Source organism: Durio zibethinus, chromosome 3 (assembly GCF_047325235.1).
Source record: "Durio zibethinus cultivar Kanyao isolate XHJ-2024 chromosome 3, ASM4732523v1, whole genome shotgun sequence".
In the NCBI taxonomy this organism is placed as follows: domain Eukaryota; kingdom Viridiplantae; phylum Streptophyta; class Magnoliopsida; order Malvales; family Malvaceae; genus Durio; species Durio zibethinus.
Window position 1 is genome coordinate 33721020 of NC_143164.1, and position 24161 is coordinate 33745180.

At 37.8% G+C, this 24161-nt stretch overlaps 2 protein-coding genes across 2 annotated transcripts; both read left to right on the forward strand.

The window, feature by feature from the left end:
• The first annotated feature begins 158 nt into the window (after positions 1-158).
• On the forward strand, positions 159-8101 carry LOC111283288 (sm-like protein LSM2). The gene is made up of 3 exons (XM_022871747.2): positions 159-298; positions 458-616; positions 7529-8101. The coding sequence occupies exons 1-3, from the start codon at positions 296-298 to the stop codon at positions 7646-7648; spliced, it is 282 nt and encodes a 93-aa protein (XP_022727482.1). The 5' UTR covers positions 159-295; the 3' UTR covers positions 7649-8101.
• Positions 8102-13871: 5770 nt separating this feature from the next.
• On the forward strand, positions 13872-23422 carry LOC111283349 (mediator of RNA polymerase II transcription subunit 33B-like). Its single transcript, XM_022871813.2, has 12 exons — positions 13872-14373; positions 15444-15554; positions 15909-16256; positions 16457-16776; positions 16882-16973; positions 17546-17906; positions 18428-18635; positions 19737-19851; positions 20012-20173; positions 20569-21229; positions 21734-21940; positions 22063-23422. The coding sequence occupies exons 1-12, from the start codon at positions 14093-14095 to the stop codon at positions 23172-23174; spliced, it is 3978 nt and encodes a 1325-aa protein (XP_022727548.2). The 5' UTR covers positions 13872-14092; the 3' UTR covers positions 23175-23422.
• The last annotated feature ends 739 nt before the right edge of the window (positions 23423-24161 follow it).

A 24161-nucleotide genomic window follows, 5' to 3' on the forward strand; every position in this document is an offset into this window, starting at 1 on the left:
CCAAATTGATATCTGACGGCGCTTCATAGCCCAAAATCAAGGTGGGTAAGCGGCCTTTAGCGGCAAAGGTTAACATGAAAGACGGAAGGTTATATCTGTAAATAGGTAACTGGATTGTAGTCGAGTCGAGTCCGGTAGAGAAGTAGGGATAAACAAACATGAAGCAACGTAATGGACTGATTCATTAGTTAAAGTTTTGCAGCTCAGCTGTACTCTTCAGCACAGCCAAGGACAGACTCAGCTCCATCAAAACACAGAAAACTCTCTCCTCTTTTTGGGCAAAAGAATCATAATCATGGTAATCTTCTTCTTTCCTTTTCCTCCTTTTCGTGTGAGTAATTTTTCTTTTGTTTTCTGTTCGCCAAAGACTCTCTCTCTTTTTAATTCAATTGAGTTTCCCTTATGCACTTTCCAATGGGCTTCCCTCTGATTTATTTTGGGGGGTTGGGGATTGCAGTTGTTCTTTTCGTATTTCAAGGACTTGGTGGGAAGAGAAGTGACGGTGGAGCTGAAGAATGATTTGGCAATCAGAGGAACCCTTCACTCCGTTGATCAATACCTCAATATCAAGCTCGAGAACACTAGGGTTGTCGATCAAGACAAGCATCCTCACATGGTATGCCCCTTTTTCTTTTTTCTTCTTACTGTCACTGCTGCTTGTTGATTTCCCCCTTCCTTTTCTTATTATCATAGGGATTTATCAATGAATTGCTTTAAACTCAGGTGTCTAGAAATCTAGGGTTTTCTGGTGCTTCATTATTCGGAAGAGATGAATTGGGTCTTCTAAGTCCCTACTTTGTCTTTCACTCCAATCTGCTGTTTTTCTTCTTTCTGGGTAATTATGAGAATGTGGGAAGCTGAATATGGGGCTTATCAAGTTTTTTGTACACGCTGCCATCCCTTGCGCATTTTATATAGATTTTCTCCTTTTCTTTCTGATTTTATGCTGAATATGTACTATTCTATGCTTTTCCAATGTAGCTACTTCATAAATCCTCAGTTAACTAGTATTTCTCATTGTTTTATTTCTCCTATAGCAGTGATGAGTCCAACAATGTTTTTTTTTCTCAAAACCCCAAAGTCCAAAAACTTCTCATTTTAGTTTAGTTATCATCCATTCTTCAGCATTTCTTCTTTGCATTTGAAATTCATGTTCTCCTTCACCTCTGGTAAAATTCACTCCTATTGTTGTCTTTCTCTTTTTACTATTTTTCTTTGCATGAATGGTATTTCTCTGCCTTGTGATATGTCGATGACTAATTTATGCTCTAGGGTTTTATGTGTAGATGAAAATTTTCAAGTAGTTTACTTTAATGTCTTATTGAGCAACAGTCAAAAAGTGGATTCAGGAACATCGTGTTTTGTACTACAGAAAATGCATTTTCAATATGAGCATGATGATACATGGTCTTGCATTTGGCACATAGGATTATTGAAGCTGGATGAACATTCCTAGTATTATGCCTCACCTGAAAGAATCTCATCCTAATCTTTGGCATTGGATTCAGCTAAATGTAAAATCTGTATGGTAATTGGTGTTGCCTAGAAGAGGCAGGCAGGAGAGCCTATTCAAACAAGGCTATATACATTTTAAGCTGCTTAAGAGAAGAGTAGCAACGCAATCCAACTTGTTTGGTGCTATGACCTATGAAGTATGGGTTTGTATTGGATCCAGCCAAACCTGTAACCTTTTACCTCATTAAAAGTGTGCTGCAATTACAGTGATCTTGGAGAGTGTATATGTGTGCCAAATCTGATGTCAATCTGCAAGTGCCTGCTTTTTCCAAATATATGTGTTTTGAAACTTCATGTTTCTCTTTTGGTTTATGTCTGCTTTAAGTCATTTCATGTTGACAATTGATGATTGCTTGCTTTGAATAGGGTTTGGCTCCTGGGCCCTTAGATGGAGTGATCCACATGTGAATTTAAAATGGAAGTCCCAGTTTTAGTGTGAAATATATTTTTGGTCAAGAGTTTTGGGAAGCGAAACTAATTTCGTGCTTGCAATGATCTGTTAACTTTTTGAGTCAAAGATTGGTAGAGCTTTGAGGCACTCTATTGCGGCTGTATGGGGTTTCTTAACTTTGCATAAAGTTGGTTCCTTCATCCTCTCCTAATGTGCTATCAGTTCTTCCATTTCTCTTTTATCTTTAAATTCATACATTAGATCCAAGACATGCATTCCCCTACTGGTTTTTGAAGTTATCCTAAAAGTATCATCAGGTCTTAGAGTCCTGTCACCCCATACCCATAGTCTCACGATCCACGCGTTCCTCCTACTGAAATCACGCGACCGTGCGGCACCAAGACTACTCATAGTCAAGGTCAGCCTTCACCATGTCCATTTTTCTTCGCGGACCAACCAAATCCGACCCTTCAAGCCGCATGCCCACAAGCCTTTTCTGGCTTTTGTCCCCGTAGGGTTGCTTATTCTGACTCTATAGAGAGGAACCCATCTCTCATCGCGCATCAGCCCACGGTTCTTCAAGTGACCATGAGCACCTAGCTCTGGCCGCAAGGCTTAATGTTTCGAGCCCCGACCCTCGAATCTCGTAGGGGCACACAGCCCCGGTTCTCTTGATGTTATTACATCTTGACATGGTGAGAACCCAACGCCATGCCCGCACGTATGATACGCAAGCTCCCATATCAAGTTTACGCAAGCATCCCCTTTACGCTGGACAGCAGCCAGCTTGGAGCCTCTAGGCTCAACTCGTCCCACGGGACTCGGTTCTTAGGGCTTACGCCCTTTTAGCGTCAGTATTGGCCGCCCGCACGCATGATTGACACCCAACATCATGCTAGTCCCGCAAGGGGACTCAGGAGGACTGCCTCAGCTGCAGCACACCAGCTGCCCGACTGGCCACTAGGGCCTAGCAGCGTGCCTGCCTGCTAGCCCGCGCATCCTCTCGGCTCGATTGCATCCCTCCTACATGAATACCATCGTGTGGTCCAGTCCCGCAAGGGTCCTTGGGAGGACTGCCCCAGCTGCAGCCCACTAGCCCGACTGGCCACAGGGGTCTAGCAGCGTGCTCGCTAGCTAGCCCGCGCATCTCTTTGGCTCGATGGTATCTCTCCTACGTAAACACCATCACCTGATCCTTCCGGCTCGAGGAGGGGAAACCGAGGGGCCTAACGGTCTTTACCGTCCAACCCCCTGGTTCGACACAAAGGCGTGATACAAGGCCCGTCGGCCCCAACCGCCCCCGGGTTTACCTTACCCGAGGAAACATCGTGCCACGCTCGTGACCCTACGATGTTCGCCCACCTAGACACCACTAGTGCCTAGGAGTAGCTCACTTCAGACTAGCCAGGCCCCCGCCTGCCCGCTAGCCAAGGGGGTGGTGGAGAGCTGACACCAGTCGTCCCCCTATAAAGAGCGTTAGAGATTTTCCCAATACGCTACCAGTGACCGTAAGAATGTCTGAAACGGGGACACTTTTCTGCCCAGCCACCTCAGGGCCTTTCTCCGGCTAACTCAGGGCCCCGTAACCTTCCTCTTGGTCACCATTGCTCTTTGATTCTGCTCGTTGCTCCACCAACCCACTCGAAGGTGCCCGCACATGGCTTCGACCGACAGCACCTATCTGGCTAGCTGGTCCTAGGGCACCGGCGTAATGCCTTATACTTACCTGTATATCTCGGGGTTTAGGGCATGGGCCGTCCACACACAATGTCCCTAACCTATTCCCAAGCTCGGAACGCCCGCACACTGCTTCCACAGATGGCACCCACCAGGCTACTTGGCTCGAGGGTGTCCGATCACTGTCCCGAACTTCCCCGCGTATCTTGCGGCTCAGGGCTCCCATTGCCCCAATAACATGTTAGCATCATGTTCCCAAGCTCCGAATGCACGCCCGTATTCCTTAGAACCGCTTTCCCGCCAGCACGGTCTCAATCGCTGCTTGGTCCAGGATCAGTCATGGCAGGACCAAGGCCTGACCATGACACTCTCCCCACTTACTATGTCGATGCCCTCATCGACGCCTAGACCACACCCAACTATCTTGTTGCACACAGCTGACATTTACTCATATGTCTCTCACTTGTGCCCTCAAGAATTGGGTCGAGGTCCCGTCACACGAGGCACCGTCCACAGTACTCGTCCATTGTTGATGTAGATGGGTCACATTGTCGCACTCCTGTCGCTCAACTCGGTTCCTGCTCGATCCGTTTAACCTTGTCTTGGTCGTTCCATATGGGCCATACCATGGCTTCATTTCTTGATCATGTCATGTTGCGAACTTGAGGCGTCCTCGTCGATCAATAACCCTCAGTAGAATGAATGACCACCCGCTTTGCCACTCATTGGTGCGTCCCAGCGGACGTGACCCCTCACACCAACTGCACGTTTGCAGCATCAACCCACTGATGCGCCCCTCTGGGCATGGTGCTTAGGTCAACCGCACTCATACGGCACCCTACATGAGGACCCTAGCACAGTGGCATTCAAGCACCTAGGTCATCTCTCAACTTGGGTCCTCTCGGCCCCTCCAAGGTCACCTCTCTAGGTGTGGTCCTCTGGCCAACCGCCCCCAAGACGGTACCTTAGAGCGCGCTAACTCGGTCTTTGCCCCCGGTTTAAACACTGTGCTCCATTGCCCAAGCTCCACTATCTTGGCTCAGTCTTACGGGGAATTGATAGGTTTCCCCCATTTTTACTCAAAACTCAGCGTCGTATTATGTGCAGCCCTATCTCCTCGATGGTTCTATTACTCGATAATTTTGACTTTGGCCCGATTCCTAGGGCATCCCAAGATCCACTTATGCTCGGAGATCCATTGATCTAACAGAACACCTGGTTCACTGCTTAGCTCGACTCAGGGATTCACCCGTTCAATCCTCAAGGTCCACTGACCTACACGCCTGAGGCCTTGTCAACTGGCCATTTCCCTTTTTGCTAGTCTCGCCCGATTACACCTTGTTGTGGCCCACCGACCACCACAGCTCATGTGAAGCCTTTCTCATCGGCCAACACAGACTCAGTTTATCGATTCACACGCCCCCGTGATCCTCTGACCACGAGAACTCCTGGTCCACTGACCATCACAACACATGGTCCACTGACCATCACAGCACATGGTCCACTGACCATCCCACTTGTGGCTTCAATCTTTGGCCACTCCACACTCCTCTGTGCAAGAATTCCATGCTTGGACCCGAATACTTCGGCTTGCGCCCTCACTAGGGCACCTGCACCATACAGCAAGTGCATACATTAGTAATTAATCTTGAAACTTGATACCTCTTGCCCCTTCAGGACAAGGTTCGCTCGGCCCACGTGGCCTTACGCAACACCATTTCATGGTGTAAGCCTTTTTTCGCATCTCGGTCTCACTACGGTTCCTTCCACCGTAAAGGCATCACATGTCGCAACATATGCCAACACCTTTTCCTAGGTGAGGCTAGACTCTGGTGCCCTTTTGCTTGGCATCCAAGAGTCTACTCGAGAGCCATTTTACATAGGCCCATTATTTCCCACAGCACACATCGCTGGCTCATTTCTGAGCCTCTATCGGCACATAACCCACAGTTACGTCTCGATAGCTCCATTTGAGCTTAGCACCACCTCGATTTCGCGTCACAAGGCCCACACATGGGTCATGTATATCTCGCCACTGAGCCAACCTAGGCTCTGATACCAAATGTCACGATCCACGCGTTCCTCCTACTGAAATCACGTGACCGTGCGGCATCAAGACTACTCATAGTCAAGGTCAGCCTTCACCATGTCCATTTTTCTTCGCAGACCAACCAAATCCGACCCTTCAAGCCGCATGCCCACAAGCCTTTTCTGGCTTTTGTCCCTGTAGGGTTGCTTATTCTAACTCTATAGAGAGGAACCCATCTCTCATCGCGCATCGGCCCACGGTTCTTCAAGTGACCATGAGCACCTAGCTCTGGCCGCAAGGCTTAATGTTTCGAGCCCCGACCCTCGAATCTCGTAGGGGCACACAGCCCCGGTTCTCTTGATGTTATTACATCTTGACATGGTGAGAACCCAACGTCACGCCCTCACGTATGATACGCAAGCTCCCGTATCAAGTTTACGTAAGCATCCCCTTTACGCTGGACAGCAGCCAGCTCGGAGCCTCTAGGCTCAACTCGTCCCACGGGACTCGGTTCTTAGGGCTTACGCCCTTTTAGCGTCAGTATTGGTCGGTCGCACGCATGATTGACACCCAACATCATGCTAGTCCCGCAAGGGGACTCAGGAGGACTGCCTCAGCTGCAGCACACCAGCTGCCCGACTGGCCACTGGGGCCTAGCAGCGTGCCTGCCTGCTAGACCGCGCATCCTCTCGGCTCGATGGCATCCCTCCTACATGAATACCATCGCGTGGTCCAGTCCCGCAAGGGTCCTTGGGAAGACTGCCCCAGTTGCAGCCCACCAGCCCGACTGGCCACAGGGGTCTAGCAGCGTGCCCGCTAGCTAGCCCGCGCATCCCTTTGGCTCGATGGTATCCCTCCTACGTAAACACCATCACCTGATCCTTCCGGCTCGAGGAGGGGAAACCGAGGGGCCTAACGGTCTCTACTGTCCAACCCCCTGGTTCGACACAAAGGCGCGATACAAGGCCCGTCGGCCCCAACCGCCCCCGGGTTTACCTTACCCGAGGAAACATCGTGCCACGCTCGTGACCCTACGATGTCTGCCCACCTAGACACCACGAGTGCCTAGGAGTAGCTCACTTCAAACTAGCCAGGCCCCCGCCTGCCCGCTAGCTAAGGGGGTGGTGGAGAGCTGACACCAGTCGTCCCCCTATAAAGAGCGTTAGAGATTTTTCCAATACGCTACCAGTGACCGTAAGAATGTTTGAAACGGGGACACTTTTCTGTCCAGCCACCTCAGGGCCTTTCTCCGGCTAACTCAGGGCCCTGTAACCTTCCTCTTAGTCACCATTGCTCCTTGATTCTGCTCGTTGCTCCACCAACCCACTCGAAGGTGCCCGCACATGGCTTCGACCGACAGCACCTGTCTGGCTAGCTGGTCCTAGGGCACCGGCGTAATGCCTTATACTTACCTGTATATCTCGGGGTTTAGGGCATGGGCCGTCCACACACAATGTCCCTAACCTATTCCCAAGCTCGGAACGCCCGCACACTGCTTCCACAGATGGCACCCGTCAGGCTACTTGGCTCGAGGGTGTCCGACCACTGTCCCGAACTTTCCCGCGTATCTTGCGGCTCAGGGCTCCCATTGCCCCAATAACATGTTAGCATCATGTTCCCAAGCTCCGAATGCACGCCCGCATTCCTTAGAACCGCTTTCCCGTCAGCTCGGTCTCGACCGCTGCTTGATCCAGGATCAATCATGGCAGGACCAAGGCCTGACCATGACACATAGCATGTGTCTTAGTTTGGCTCTTGTTGTACCATTGGCCGTCTCATTCTCAACTAGACTAGCCTTTTTTTCAGTTTCTTGACATCCTTTGGGCTTGATGTCACTGCTTGTGTCACGTCTTTATTTTTGTTTTTCTCTTTTCAATTTTCATCGGCAGAATTGATGAGCTTCTGTTTGGTTACAGCTTTCAGTGAGGAACTGTTTTATCAGAGGCTCGGTTGTGAGATATGTCCAGCTACCTCCTGATGGAGTTGATATTGAATTGCTTCATGATGCCACAAGAAGAGAGGCTCGGGGAGGCTGAAAAGCATTTGTTGACAAATTCAATGTACTTTAATCAACACCTGATTTAGATACTTTTGCTTCAAATTGTTTCTGAATTAAGCAAAGACGGTGACAAGTTAATGAAGACCGATCCCTCTTTGCGTTAATGTAGACAAATTGATGTTGGTTTGTGTTTCAACAAATTTTATTTCCTGAAAGAATATTTCCTTCCTGAAGACGCGTGTACAATGCTGGTGGCCAGTTAAGATGCTGTGAAACGTCCATTGTTGAGTATGAATTCTGACGATGACGCCTGGAGTATAGGCCGTGGTCGGCTGTGCCAAGTTCGTGTAGCAAGGGTGTTTGTCCCTTTTTTTTTTCAGAATATATTCCTTGTTTATTACTATTTACTAATACTTATTAAACTAAAACAACAAAAAATCCTTTAACTTCATCAATTTACTTAAATAAACTCATACTTTAATTGTTTTCAGCTTCGCTTAATGGTTGAGAAGCTTTAGGAAGACATTTAAGATGGGAGTTTTAACTTCATCAATTTTATTTCCTATTCCTTATCTAATGGATTAAAAAATATATATATCTTTTGATTTTTAATTTATATCCAAATAAATTTTTAATTTTCGATTTGTATCAAAATAAGTTTTTATTCTTTAAGTTGTACATAGACCAAAAAAAAAAAGCTTTTGATCTTTAATTTGTATTTAAATGAGTTTTTGAATTTTGATTTGTATCAAAATAAATTTTTATCTTTTAATTTGTACATAAAAAAAAAAAAAATTTTTTAAATAAGCGCTTATTTATAGATATAAATAAAAAAAATAAAAACTTATTTGGATACATTAAAAATATAATGAATTTATTTTCAAAAATAAATAATTTAAAAACTTTTTAAATATTTTAGTCTACTTATTATCATTCCTGATTTCCTATATATCTTTCTTAGGATACCCATACCTTTCTCAACGATCGGTAATAATTGATTCAATAAATTTTTGTTGATTTATTCTGTCAAACATATGATCACGTATACAACGGCCAAAAAAAAAAACTTATGATCCCCGAATCCCTAATTTCAGTTTGGAAAATCTCTCTATGCGTTAGAAATGATCATATTCAAGGCAATCAAACCTGATTTCAATGTAAATTTTTTCTTTCTTGAAATGGGACGTCAGTTACCCTATTTTTCTCTATTGTACAAAACGTTTAGGCTTTAATTATTTCTATTTCAGGAGCTGAGTAAAGCATCAAGATTTTCTGGCCAAAAAGAAAGGAAAAAATCATGGAGATTTTCTTTCAAATAGCCAACAACACACTTGAAGGCACACGTACCGTTCATTTCCTCTAATCCCATCAATCATTTTTCTCCCTTTTCTTAATGTTGTATTGGTTCCGTTGGGAGATGGTCTGAATGTCCCGGTATGCATTACCTATTGTTAATTTCTTGGAATTACCTATTGGTGTCCCGAAGGCACACTTTCTTGGAATCACCCACAATCTGGCATGAACAAGAAGAAACATTGCTTTGCTGGTTGGTTTGGAAATAAGAGTACTTTTGAACCAGGAATGTTTGGCAATTTTGGAGGACCTCGGCCAGGATACGCGAGGCTGCCACTGCCACTGCCACCACTACCACCACCACCTCCGCCTCTTCCATCGCCATCATATACCACACCAGCAGTTTGCCCCTACTCACCACCTTACTGCATAATAAAGCCTCAGCGGCCATATCCTTATGATTTCTATAAGCAGAAGGAACCACCAATAGGCAACTCTGCTTTTCACTCATTTCGTGATGATAATGTTAATGCTTGCAGCATAATGTGAGCTGCTGTAAACTTGAATTACTTCATTGATTATTGTGGGAGTGATTTTCTATGTTATTCTCCAGCAAGAACATATCATATAATACTAGTTTAATTTTGTTCTTTTTTCCTTGGCATTTGGTAGCTGAAACTGTCAATATTTGAGTATTGGTTGCTTTTCTCGTGGGTCATGGCATTCAGCACGATTTGGACTGCTTGAGAATGAATTATCCTGGCCATCTGCTGAGGTATATTGAACTATTTTAATGGCTATCAACGCACGAAGCCCATCTAAATCCCTTGTTGAGAAATGAATCTGCTGAAAATGGTGTCTGTAATTTTTAATGAAACCCTATGTTCTGTATTTCTTTTGTTTCCTGGCTCACCCGCTGGCATAACTTAGTTCGCTTCTAGGTGAAAAATATCCTAATATCAATGCCAGCACATTAGTACAAAATTAACCTGCTTTCACTACATGATTTGACATGGAATTCTCTCAACAACCCCACCCCTTTCCTGCCCTTTTTCTCTGATCTTTAACCTGATTAAGATAAACATGCTGTGCAGAAATGTCGTCCCTTACACAGGCTTTTGTATTGTGCAGGGACAATACAAAATACCGTCCATTGATGAAAACAAATCTTCTTAGCCACTTACTGAAGCACCTCACGAAAACATATTTAGTTAAGATACTATTTCAGGATACTACATTATAACATTTTGGATTAAAGAAATTTGTTGCTACTGCTCTGTCTATCTTCAATTTCTTTTTACTCCTTTCTGTAGCATCATGGTGTATTGTTTTACTACAGGTATGATATCCATCCAGTCAGGCATTCACGATTCATATGAAGATGTATTTCTGTGCTCAGACTGTACAAGAGAATGCGTGGCTAAGACCATCAGGTGATTCAGAGATGAAAAAGCTAACATCGGCTTCGATTCTTTTAGATCCACGGAACTGGATAGGATGACTACAGATTAGCTATATGAGATTTCTATCTGATTCCAAGTGTCGTTGGTGTCGGGACTTGAGCAAGGATTGCGGATTACAGGCTTAGTTCAGTGATAGATGTTGATATTTAATTTTGGAAAGATTAACTAATGATATAAAATATACTTTTTTTTTTTTTTATAAATATTCTACCATACTTATTAATGCAGATAACATATTAATAAAAACATGACGGATTCGTAAAATTATAAAACAAAAATATTGTCATGATAATGTTATATTTTTAATAATAACAAAATTTACAATTAATGGTAGAATTATTAATTACACAATTTATCAATGAATTATAGTAATTTTTTTATTTTTTGATAATTTAAAATTGAAATAAAAAGAGACACGAATAAATTAATTATTAAACATATTATCAAACAAGAAAATTATATATACTATTAAAAAAATATGATGAAATTTTGAAATTAAAAATTATAATTTTTTTATCCTTTTATAAAGTAGTTCAATATAAATTGTTTTGTTGGAAAATTTAATATCTTATAGAAAAAATTAAAAATTCAATTTAATTTATATTAAATTTACATGATTGTGATTTAAAATTTATGATACTCCTTTTAATTTTAAGAATTTGCAAATAATAATATTTGAGTACAATAAACATATAAATATTAATATAATTTAAATACCTCTTAAATTGTAATGCATTGATTAGGTAATGAAATAAAAAAAAAATCATAATTTTAATTTAAAATTTAAGTGTATTTAATATAAATATATATAGTAGTAAGGGGTTTTTTAAAATGTTGGGGGGCCAAGGCCTCCTGGCTCCCATTATCCACCGCCGCTGCCCTGCCCATTTATCGTCAGCGATCAAGTTAAGCAAAAAAAAATTTATTTATTCATTTTTTTAATCATTGATTTCCACATGTTCAAAAAATAAAATTATTTTCAAAAATAAAATATTACAAGACAAATATTTCTTTTTTTTTTATTTTTTTTCCTTGTTTAGGTTCTCAATTATTTTAATCAAAAGTTAGTCAAAAGTCAATATTGATTTGTTTGTTATAAGGAGTAGTATATAAAAAAATTTGATGATTTTTATTTTTCATAAAAGATAAAATAAACATTTATCAATATTAATTTTTAATTAGTGATCAGTGATTAAATTTTGATAATTTTAAATATAAAAATATTTAATTTAATTATTAGTTGCGGAAGACGGATGATAGCACTTTGTTTGAGTTGAAAGCATAATCAAATTTTGACCCCAAAGGAAAACAAAGAAGATGATTTGACAATAACCCTTCAAACGAAAAATCAAAACAAGCGGCCCCCAAACTTGACCGACCCTTTTGTTGGGTCAAAAGTAGGCACCGAGCCCTTTCACATGTTTCCCCAAATCTAGAAGAAAATGAAAAGGATTATTCATAATTTAGCTTTTCAATTATAAATTTTTTACAATTTAATATTTTATAAAAAAATTATGATTATATATTCAAATTTTATTTTCGTTAAATATTTTATTTTATATATTAATTCTGTTAACAATGAGTTAATATGATTAAAAATATCTAATAATATTATAATATATGATATATTTTTATTGATCAATATTTATTATACAAACATTTTAATTAATAGTATTAATCAGCAATATAAAATACTTAAAAAATAAAATTTAAATATCTAATCATAAACTTTTTATACTTATCAAATTATTAAAAATAATAGGTTAAATTATATCAAAGGTTTTTATTTTTTATGAAAATTTAAAATTTAATTTATATATTATAATTCATATAAATTTAACTCTCGTATTATTTTAATTTGATAATTTTAATCAAATTATTAATTTTATTAATTTTTTTATTAAAAATATTAACATGATCATTGACTTGTTGACGTGATAATTTAAATGAATAAAATAAGCTATTAAATTATAAAAATTATTTTTATATTCATACAAAAATTTAATTCATATATTCACACAAAATTTAAAATTTAATTCCTATACTTATATGATATTTAAAATTTAGTCTCTATAATATAAAAATATTTTAAATTTTTTAGATATTTATAGTTTTTTAAAAATATTTTAATCCTTTTAATATAAAAATATTTTTAGAAATACATTATTTTTTATTATATTTAATTAATTAATTATATTAATATTATTATCATTTATATTAGTAAATTATAACATTAATAATTTAATTAATATATCAAAATTAATATTATTTTAATTTATTTAAATATATTATATAATAAAATTTATAATGAACTAAACTATTTAATAAAATTGCATTTATAATAAACTCGAAAAGACAATGAACAGAATGATCATTCCATTCAATCAAATAAAATAAGAAATTATAATCTAAATTTTTACAAGGGACGGCTCCTATTCATTTAAGGTACGAATTTTGAATTTTAATAAAATAAAAAATAAAAATGATTTATTTAATAAATCGAAACATTAATATTGTATATCATAATGAGATTTTTTTTTGTTTTTATAAAAATAATTTATCTAAATAATTATATTAAATAAAATAATAAAGTTAATTTTAAATCTAATTTACATTGAGTTTAATAAATTATTTTAATGTATTTAAAATTTTAAACCTATATTTGATTATAAAAAATTATTTAAATGGGGTTTAATTTAAAAGAATAAAAACATTGTTTGACATATAATTTTTTATTACTATGAAATGAAATTTTAATTTTAATTTATTTAATAAATTAATAAAAAATAATAATTTTATTAAAATTAGATAGTGACATGTGTATTAAATATTTGTGATAAATTTTTAATAGATTTGTGTAAATTTTTTTTTTATATGACCATAATATACTATAATTGTGATATATATGGATGACAAAATTAGTAATAAATTTTATATTTTATGACAGAATGTAACAAAAAATAGTGAAGAAATTAATAACAGCATTTCACATAAGTAATAAAAAATTATAACGAATTTATTAATAATATATGAAAGTTGTGATAGAATATTGTTACAAAATTTAAAATTTAATATCTTAAAATAATTAGAAAATTTTTAAAATTTCAAAATATTTTTATTTTAAACAAACTAAATTTTAAATTTTGTGTAAATACATTAAATAAATTTTAAAATTTTTTTGAATATAGAGATTAAGTTTTAAATTTCGTATAAATATAATATCATTTATATAAATTAACAATTAATTTTATCACTTATAGTTATCATATTAACAAGTTAATGTCGTATAGCAAACTCAATGCCAAATCATCAAGTAAACGACCACCTTAAAATTTTTAATAATAAAAAATTGATGAAATTAAAGATTAGATTAAAATTATTAAATTAAAATAATATAAAAATTAAATTTGTATAAACTATAGTATAAGAATTAAATTTTGAATTTTTGCAGTGTGGGACCTCTGATATAATTTAACCAAAATAATATAAATTAAATTACCTTTTAACTCAAAACAGAAGACCCAAACAAAAGTCTCTTCCCACTTTCAGCCATTTTTATTTTCATTTTTATCAGGGTGACCCCATTGAGAATATCGGTCCGAAGGTTTAAAAACCAAACAACGAAGGGTCCTCGACTCAACTCTCTGCTCGATTGAGTCCACTGCAACTACTATCAAACTCCATTAGACCACCACCTAGCGGCGGAAGTTGCAGCGGCAGCCGGCATGGCGGTTTCCATACAGGCGATGGATCCGGTATGGGATTCGGTGCTGGAGCAGACCAAGTCTGCTCAGGACAAGAAAAGTGACCCACTTCTCTGGGCAGTTCAGCTCAATTCTAGCCTTAACTCGGCTGGTGTTTCTTTGCCTTCAGTCGACCTGGCTCACCTCCTTGTCTCCCACATATGCTGGGATAATCACGTGCCCATCACGTGGAAGTTCCTGGAGAAGGCCTTGACTGTGAAATTCGTCCCTCCTATGCTCGTTCTCGCCCTTCTCTCAACCAGGTCTACTTTCCTTGTTTTGTTTTTTTGTTTTAATTTTTTTTATACAAGTTTGATAATATCTGTGACTATCGTTTGAATTATTTTTTTATTTGGGCATTTTGTTATTTGTTATTTTTTTTTTGGCCATTTTTATTGCTTAGTTTTGGGTTTTTGAGCTGACTGGGGTTTGAGTTGATAGTATCACCCTTTTGATAAGGCTTAGTTTAGCTTTTTAAACGCAGTAGGATTCTGCAGTTCATATGGATACAGGATGCCGTAGATTTTGTTGACCTTTTGTCACTTAAGACTTAGCCATACATTTGGGTTCCACACCCTACGTCCCTACCCTTGGTTGCCTATTATGATTTTGTTTTAAACTCCACTTTCCGTGTACAAGATAATTACTGCTATATGTGTGTATGTATGTATGTACATACGTACTTGTTTAAGTGTCATGTATGAATTTTCCTGGCTCAGAGGAAGTGGGGGGAGGTGCTGAGGTGTGGCCAAGTTCAATTTTTATGGTGGATATGTGTTCATCATTCAAAGGATCTATTTGTCAAAACTGTTTTTAATTCATTCTGTCTTTCTTTGTTTTATGGCATTATCTAATTAAATTATAAATATGATAAAGGCCAATATTCTTAAGAAAATAAACTCACTGTCATGTTTCGTCATCAAAGGTAAATACTTAAATATAGCCTTTGGTTCTGTTTTTCTTTCCTTTAATGCCTACTAGTGTTCTAAAAGTTTTATTTTTAAGGCCCATTTGCTACTGATTGACCAAAAGTTTGAGGATAGCTTATAATCTGTTGGTTTTTTGGTAGTTTATTTCTGTGGATTGTTGTGTTTTTTTTTTTTATGTCACTGATGGTTTTGAAAGAAATTTTCTGCTCAATTGGAATTTTGTGTTAGATTGCAATCATTAAATAGCTATATTTTGGGTTTTTTGGGTAAAACATTTATCTTTAAGTCCTCCACCTTCACATATTGTCTAACAATGGGTGGCCTGTGAAGTCATGATTTTGTGGGCAGGCGCCTACTTACGTGATAATTCTTTTACTGAAACTGACATATGGTGTCTATGATAGGGTCATTCCAAATCGGAAGTTTCATCCTGCAGCATACCGGCTTTACATGGAACTCCTTAGGAGACATGCCTTTTCACTTAAATGTCAAATCCGTGGGCCAAATTATCAAAAGTAAGCTTCAATTTCACCCCCCCTTTTTTGTTTTTTTGGAAGTATGGTTTGTTTATGGATTTCCATTCATGTTGACCTCTTTATAGGCTATAATAAAATCCAAGATTCATTAGAGCAATTTTACATTTTGTTTCTCTTTGAAGACATATTCTTAGATAAATTATTTTAAAGAAAACTATATGCATGTAACAAAATAATGAAACCTAAATTCATGTCAGCTGCTATTTTATGAATGGTTTTATCTGATTGTATAAACTTTTCTACCTTTGCCAATTTATCACTTCATATCTTTTTATAGAAACTTGGCTAAGCTGCTGCAATGAGTATTAATGCAAGTTTCTGTTGAAATTACAGGACTATGAAATCAATAGATGAAGTTCTACATCTTTCCCAGATATTTGGCATTCAAGTGTCTGAACCTGGTCTGCTTCTAGTTGAATTTGTTTTTTCTATTGTATGGCAACTGCTTGATGCATCACTAGATGATGAAGGGTTACTGGAACTTACACTGGAAACAAGATCAATATGGCCTACTTTAACTCAAGACATGGAAATAGATAATGCTGATAACTTTAATGAAAAGAGAAATGAGCACTATGATGTGCTGTATAAAGGAAATACTACGATGGCTATTGAGATTATTGGGGAGTTTCTGCAAAATAAAGTAACTTCAAGGATTCTTTTCTTGGCACGGAGAAACATGTAAGAACTTATATCTAGTTATATCCTTTGAATAAGAGAGAGATGAGAAAAAAGAAGCCATTGATGTGGTGTCTTTTCACTTTAAGTAATGGCATCATTTCGTGCAAGAATTTGTTTTACTGATATTGGATGGGATCCTGGTAATACTTAGAGTTAATTGAGTAAGATGTGACTGACACTTATTCTGTTACTCTTCTTAGGCCATCACATTGGGGAGTTTTCATTCAGCAATTAAGAGTTCTTGCAGCAAAGTCAGTGGCATTGAGAAATTCAAAACATATAACTCCAGAGGCCCTTCTTCAGCTGACATCTGATACACGTAAAGTTCTGTCTAGAGAATGTAAAACAATATCACAACAAGAGTTTCATGCCGTCATAGGCAACGGGTCTCTAACATCTTCATCTTGTCAGTGTCATGGAACTAGTCCTTCTGCACATTGGCTTCCTATTGATCTGTTTCTTGAGGATGCCATGGATGGATCACAGGTGGCTGCAACCGGTGCTATTGAACGTCTTACTGGTACTTTTTAATAGTTGTCTTCAGATGCTCAACTCATTGCTTTATTTGAAGAAGAAAAGATTCTAGTAACTAGATCATGTTACTAAGGCATAGTCAATCTTGCAGGTTTGGTAAAGGCTTTACAGGCAGTCAATGGCACAACATGGCATGATACATTTCTAGGTCTATGGGTTGCAGCTTTGAGGCTTGTTCAAAGGGTAAGAATTTGTGCAAACTTGATTTACCGAGGACACTCATTCTTCTATTTTTTACTGAGAAATTTGCTGAAAATACATACAGAAGTACATACATATATGAATGTCTTTGTGTATATGTATGCTATAGCATTTATGTATGCATGTATCTAGATGGATGGATGGATGGATGGATGTGTGCATGTGTGTGTATGCTGCTGGCAGATAAGCTTCATTGTTTGTGGCTTCTGACTTTCTGCTTTCAAAGCCACTTTAACCTTGGTTCTACATTTTGGTCTTGTACTCTTGTCAATTTGTGAGGCAATTTTACATGATTTGTTGCGACAACCAAGTAGGTAATACACCTATTCTCGGGAAATACTAGAATATTAAAATAATGCTGTCTACTAGAAGAAAATGATATTCAGAAATGATTAGTTCATCATTGGTGCAGTTGGCTTGTCAAAGGCTGAGTTCTGCTTCAGAGAAGCACATACATTATGATCTAGAACACATTATACTTCAATATTCATTTACCAACTATTTCATGTGTTTAAACTGATCTGCCTTTCCTTTCTATTTTATTTATTTCATAGGAAAGGGACATTAGTGAGGGTCCTGTACCTCGCCTTGATACCTGCTTCTGCTTGTTATTGTCTATTACCCCACTTGTAGTGGCCAATATTGTTGAGGAAGAGGAAAGTGAATTGATTGAAGAAAGTAATTGCAGCCCAACCAATCAAGCAAAAGAGAAGCAAGCCACAGGAAGATGTCGTAAGGATTTAATTTCCAGCTTACAGATGTTGAGCGATTATGAGGCTTTATTGACTCCACCTCAATCAGTTCGTTCAGCAGCCAATCAGGCGGCTGCCAAAGCAATTATGTTTATTTCTGGTCTCACAGTTGGAAATGGATACTATGAGTGCATAAGCATTAATGACATGCCCATGAATTGCTGTAAGCACTACTATCCTTCATCTTTGATATGAGGTTGCCAATCTATTAAGGCTGTTTTGAGATGCGTTCTTGCATAAGTCGACTTTAGCGCAGACTTCTCCTAATGAGCAGTTCAAGAGGAAGAGTGCTAACTACTTTTTTATTATTTCAAAATTTCATTAAATTTCTCCTCAAGACTTATAAAATTCAATAATGCAATTAAAATAGGGGGATTTGATTATTTGATCTGGTTGTTTTGTTGACTGAGCTACTCCGGTAGAGCATGATTGTTACAAATCTCTCTTTCTCTTTCTATATATCAAATTTCTTTTCTGAAAAATTTGTTGATTTTTTTCTCTTCATTCATTTCAGACAGATTTGATTTGTACCATTTTCTAATTGCCTTCTGTCTGTTTGTAACTTTCTCTTTCCATATATCAGATTTGTTCTTTTCTTTTAGCTAATGCTTTTTCCAAAATTTTCATGTTATTGTGCAATATTTTTGTTTTGGTTTATTTTATAATATTATGTATTTCTTGCAGCTGGAAACTTGCGGCATTTGATTGTTGAGGCTTGTATTGCCAGAAATCTATTGGACACATCTGCATATCTCTGGCCTGGCTATGTAAATGCACGTGCCAATATACCCCGTAGTGTTCCTAGTCAAGTGCCTGGTTGGTCATCACTGATGAAAGGATCCCCTCTAACTCCAACGTTGATAAATGCTTTGATTGCAACTCCAGCTTCTAGGTATCCTGCAACATATATTTTCTTTAAATATTTTTATTTTTGTCTTTGCTTTGCTAAAGGGGGAGGGTTGGGTGGCTTGGTTGCTTAGTTGCTTAGTTGCTTAGTTGCTAACTTTCATTATCCCAAAGCATTAAGATGGGCTGCTGACTGAAACATCAAACTTTGAACCCTAACACTATCCATATAAGAGTTGTCATCCCCTTCTTTGCTCAATTGCAGTAACCATAAATTCATAGAATAGATCCATCTTTTAATCTTTTATTATGTTCTGATATCTGAAAAAATAATGCACTGTTTTTATGAGAGTTTTCATATTTGATAGTCGTCATCCATTAAGTTGTACAAGTTACTTATAACATTCCTTTGATTTTACCAGAATGCCTTTTGGCTTCAGTGGATTTCTTTCTATTTATTTTCTTGTCCTTTTGGTTTTCGCAAATGGTGATTCTTTTTGCTTGTTTGAATGAACTGTGGTCATGTTATTTTATGTTATTATTATAGTTAAAGACCTACATTTGGGAGATTATGAATTGGATGGAAAAAAGATGTTAACAGGTCAATTATACCATCATACCTTATGGTTATTATATAAAGCTCTGGAGTTAGTCATATGGAATTTGGATTTAATATCTGCAGATTTAATATTATTTCCAGTTATTTCCCACATTAGTATGTTTTTTCATTTTGCTTTTAGGTCCTTGCTTGAATTGAAGTTAATTATTTGTAAGATGGCTTAGAGATTGTGTTTCAACTTCATGTATCATCTTTTTTCTCTTTATATTTTCCTATGATTATTTTCTTTATCATACTTTAAGTTCCTATGATATGTATAAATATATACATGCATATAGAAATTATAAATGTACATCTCCATGCCACAGATACTGGATGTATATCATTATTGTGTGCTTATGTGTCTGTGCGTTGGGGTGGGGATTGAAAGTGTCTTGACTGATTAACTGTAGTATCCAAGTAATCTGCTGGCTATGACCTGGTCTTCAGTTACAGCCTTCTTTTTCCTGAAGCCAGGTACATAAGATGCTCTTTTTTTTGTAAATTTATCCAGTGCTAAGGCAACTGAATTTAAGCTCTTGATGGAAGCTTAGCAGAGATCGAGAAAATATATGAGATTGCAACCAAAGGTTCAGATGATGAGAAGATATCTGCTGCTAGCATTCTTTGTGGGGCATCTCTAGTTCGTGGTTGGAATATACAGGTAATTTGACAGAAAGTCACTTCCTGTAAGGTGCATTGCAGTCACATAGTCTGTCACCATCATTCTTAAGTGCTTCAAAAGTTTGTTTATCCTTTTTTTTTTTTTAATTTTCTTCTATTCGTACTAATTTTGGGTTTATTTTGGTCTTGCTTGGTTGTAGGAACATTCCATTCTCTTCATTGCAAGTTTGTTGTCACCACCGGTTCCTGCTGATTATTCTGGGAGTGAGAGCCATTTGATCAGTTATACTCCATTGTTAAATGTTCTTCTTGTTGGAATATCACCTGTAGACTGTGTCCAGATCTTCTCTTTACATGGCATGGTAGGTTTTATTTTTTATGATTCATGCTTTCTGCTGGCTTGTATGTGAATATTCTTGTGTAGCATATGAATTGAAGAAAGGTCAATGGAGCTAGTTTTTGAACAAGTTTGCTGAAAAGATCCTCCTTTCGTATATTGCAAATAAATTATATATGGATTTTCTCCAATCTTGTATAACTGAGGGGAATTCCTTAGTAACATCTTTATAATTTTGTACCATTAAAAAATTAGCAGCTGTTCCTTTCTGCATTGACGAAGACAATATGTTGCTCAAATAATGAGGCATGCATTGTGGCACATATCCACATGATAAAATAAAGTATAGCAAACGATTGTCTGTTGGAAGGAGATATCCTATGTGCTCCACACACTGATTTTGTTTGATATTCTCGTCAGGTTCCTCTACTTGCTGGTACATTGATGCCCCTTTGTGAGGTTTTTGGGTCAACTGCTCCCAATGTTTTGTGGACTCTTCCAACGGGGGAAGAGCTGACTAGTCATGCAGTGTTCACCAATGCATTTACTCTTCTACTGAGATTATGGAGGTTTGATCATCCACCTCTTGAACATGTGATGGGAGATGCAACACCAGTGGGATCCCAACTAAGTCCTGAATATCTGTTGTTAGTTCGAAACTCTAAATTATCAGCTTTTGGAAAATCACCAAAGGATCATTTGAAAATTAAAAGAATGTCAAAAAGTTTAAATTTCTCTTTGGAACCCATAGTTATGGACTCCTTTCCCAAGTTAAAACGCTGGTATCAGCAACATCAAGAATGTATTGCTTCCACCCTATCAGGACTTGTTCATGGGACCACCGTTCATCAGATTGTTGATGCACTCCTCAATATGATGTTCAGGAAGATAAGCAGGGGTGGTCAGTCTTTAACTTCTACAACTTCTGGAAGTAGTAGTTCTTCTGCAACTGGAGCTGAGGATGTCTCTATAAGACTAAAAGTGCCTGCATGGGATATCCTGGAAGGAACTCCCTATGTGCTTGATGCAGCTCTGACAGCCTGTGCCCATGGAAGACTCTCACCCCGTGAACTGGCGACAGGTGTGTCCTTTTCTTTTTCTTTCTTAAAAGTAGGCATGTACATGGAAAACATATCTTATAGCAGAACATAAAAGTAATAGTATATGAAGTGCTTATTGAGGAAGAGACTGATATCTTATTGTTGAGTTAAAGTGGGTTCAATCTCATAACATGTAAATGCTGGGGGTGACATTTCAGGCATAGTTTTTGAATGTGAAATTTTTATGCTTCTTCATGATCTGTTTGACAATCTATATTAATATCTGAAAACTCTTTCATGGGAATGTAATATAGTGCATAGGAGTAGTTGCAAACTGTTTATGTGTGGCATAGTCTAAACAATAACCCCTAAGATTTATGGAACAGTCTTTTTTAAGTTGCTGAAAGGTGTCCTATATCTTTCATAAATACAGTGTGTGTGCTGGATTTCTGCACTAATCAATTTACGAAGGAAATGAAAATATCCTGTTCTTCCAGATATCTTTGTTCCTCTGCAACATAATTTCTTTTTCTGCAACATCTCAGGACTCAAAGATCTTGCTGATTTCCTTCCTGCAACTCTGGGAACCATCGTTAGCTACTTCTCTGCTGAAGTAACACGAGGTATATGGAAGCCAGCTTTTATGAATGGAACAGATTGGCCAAGTCCCTCTGCAAATTTATCCATTGTTGAGCAGCAAATCAAAAAAATTATAGCTGCCACTGGTGTTGATGTCCCAAGCCTTGCCGCAGGTATTTTTTTATACCGTTTTGTTGGAAAAATGAATTTTACTCCAAGCTTATGTAGGGAGTTTTATTATTTGACAAATGTGTCAGCTAATATTTTGTCTCTTATCTTTTATTTTTTCTGGCAGGGGGGAGGTCTCCAGCTATGCTTCCTTTGCCATTGGCTGCCCTTGTTAGCCTCACAATAACCTATAAACTTGATAAAGCCTCTGAACGCTTCCTTATGTTAATTGGCCCAGCATTGAGTTCCCTAGCTGCAGGTTGTCCCTGGCCATGCCTGCCCATCATAGCCTCACTATGGGCTCAGAAGGTTAAGCGATGGAATGATTTCCTTGTGTTCTCTGCTTCTGGTACCGTCTTCCACCACAGTAGTGATGCTGTAGTTCAGCTTCTTAGGAGTTGCTTCACATCTATTCTCGGATTAAGCCCCTCTATCATTTACAGCAATGGTGGAGTGGGTGCACTCCTTGGACATGGATTTGGCTCTCATTTCTCTGGGGGAATGGATCCAGTTGCCCCAGGGATTATGTACTTACGAGTGCATCGATCTGTCAGAGATATCATGTTTATGACCGAAGAAATTGTCTCTCTTTTAATGTCTTCTGTAAGAGATATTGCCAGTAGTGGGTTATCCAGGGAGAAATTGAAAAAGACCAAGTTTGGACTGAGATATGGGCAGGTTTCTCTTGGAGCAGCAATGACACGTGTCAAACTTGCTGCATCACTTGGGGCTTCATTAGTTTGGTTATCTGGTGGATTAAGCTTGGTCCAATCTTTGATCAAAGAAACATTACCTTCTTGGTTTATATCAGCCCATACACCAGAGCCGGATGGCGGGGAACCTGGAGGTGTAGTTGCCATGCTGGGCGGTTATGCACTTGCATACTTTGCTGTGCTTTGCGGTACCTTTGCTTGGGGTGTCGACTCGGCCTCACCAGCATCAAAACGGCGACCAAAGGTTCTTGGAGCACACTTGGAATTCCACGCGAGTGCATTAGATGGGAAAATATCGCTCGGATGTGATTATGCCACTTGGCGTGCATATGTAACAGGGTTTGTGAGCTTGATGGTAGGTTGCACACAGAAGTGGGTTTTGGATGTCAATGCTGATGTTTTGAAAAGGCTGAGCAATGGATTGAGGCAGTGGAATGAGGAAGAACTGGCTATGGCTTTGCTCGGACTTGGTGGTGTTGGAACTACCAGCGCAGCTGCTGAATTGATTATTGAAATTGGAGTTTAAATTTTTTTCAGGTGCCCTTACTATAGCCAAACTTGTTTGCTACCTATCCGCTTCAAGTCGATACATTGCTGTGCTTTCCTGCAAAGATGAAGATCGTTGCATTTAGAGTTCTAACAGGGAATTGAAGAATGCAAATATTAATTTCACGTGTCCATTTTTTTTATATTCATATAGCAACTTTATTTGCTCAGGTACTTTATGATCTTTTTGCATGGAAAAGAATGGATGAACTGAATATTTGTTCATGATTTACAATTGTTTTCGAAACAATGGAGAAAAAGAAAATTGTAAAAAAAAAGAAAAAAGAAAAAGAATATCATAAAGCTCGGTTGCTAGCTAGGTCTGGGTTTCCCTTTTCACCATTGGCACTCCAGGCATGATTTTTCAAGTATACGGACTAGCAAATTTAGGTCCTTCAACTTCTCATCGAAATCTCCATTAACGCTTTCTTAAATACTGAAGGGGCCGCTGCAAAATCTTGTCTACGATTTCTCTACTCGTATTTTCCACAAATAATCTATTTTCACCTGACATTGATCCTTTAAACCTTCCCATTAATTTCTGTACTTCCAACTCTTTAACCCTCTCTACAAGTGCCTGCCTTCAGCCATCTTTCTCTAATGCTCATAGTGTTAATTTATCCCCGAATTTTTAACTTAGTTGTTAAAGACGTATTTTTAACTTAATTGTTAAAGACGTTTAAAGGAATATTAAAAAATTAATTTTGAATCAGATCTCTTTTTATTTTTATTTATATTAAGATTTTGCCTTCTTGATATAACCAAAAAAAATAATTGTTAATTTTATTTTGGTGATATATTTCAATTATATTAAAATATGATACATTTAAAAATAATTTTTTGCATAAAATTTAATATTTGATCATATCCATTAGTTTCGTTAATTTCGATTTGTTTCAATAAATTTTGATGAAATAACATGTTTCGATTGATATGTGAATGTAAAATATAATTTATAATTTAATTA

Excerpts from the sequence above, each read along its gene's own strand:
- LOC111283288 (XM_022871747.2), top strand. Across the intron at positions 617-7,528 it reads AAGACAAGCATCCTCACATG|CTTTCAGTGAGGAACTGTTT; the intron begins GTATGCCCCTTT and ends GTTTGGTTACAG.
- LOC111283349 (XM_022871813.2), top strand. The coding sequence starts at position 14,093 with ATGGCGGTTTCCATACAGGCGATGGATCCGGTATGGGATTCGGTGCTG. Across the intron at positions 16,777-16,881 it reads TGCTATTGAACGTCTTACTG|GTTTGGTAAAGGCTTTACAG; the intron begins GTACTTTTTAAT and ends TCAATCTTGCAG. Across the intron at positions 21,230-21,733 it reads ACCCCGTGAACTGGCGACAG|GACTCAAAGATCTTGCTGAT; the intron begins GTGTGTCCTTTT and ends GCAACATCTCAG.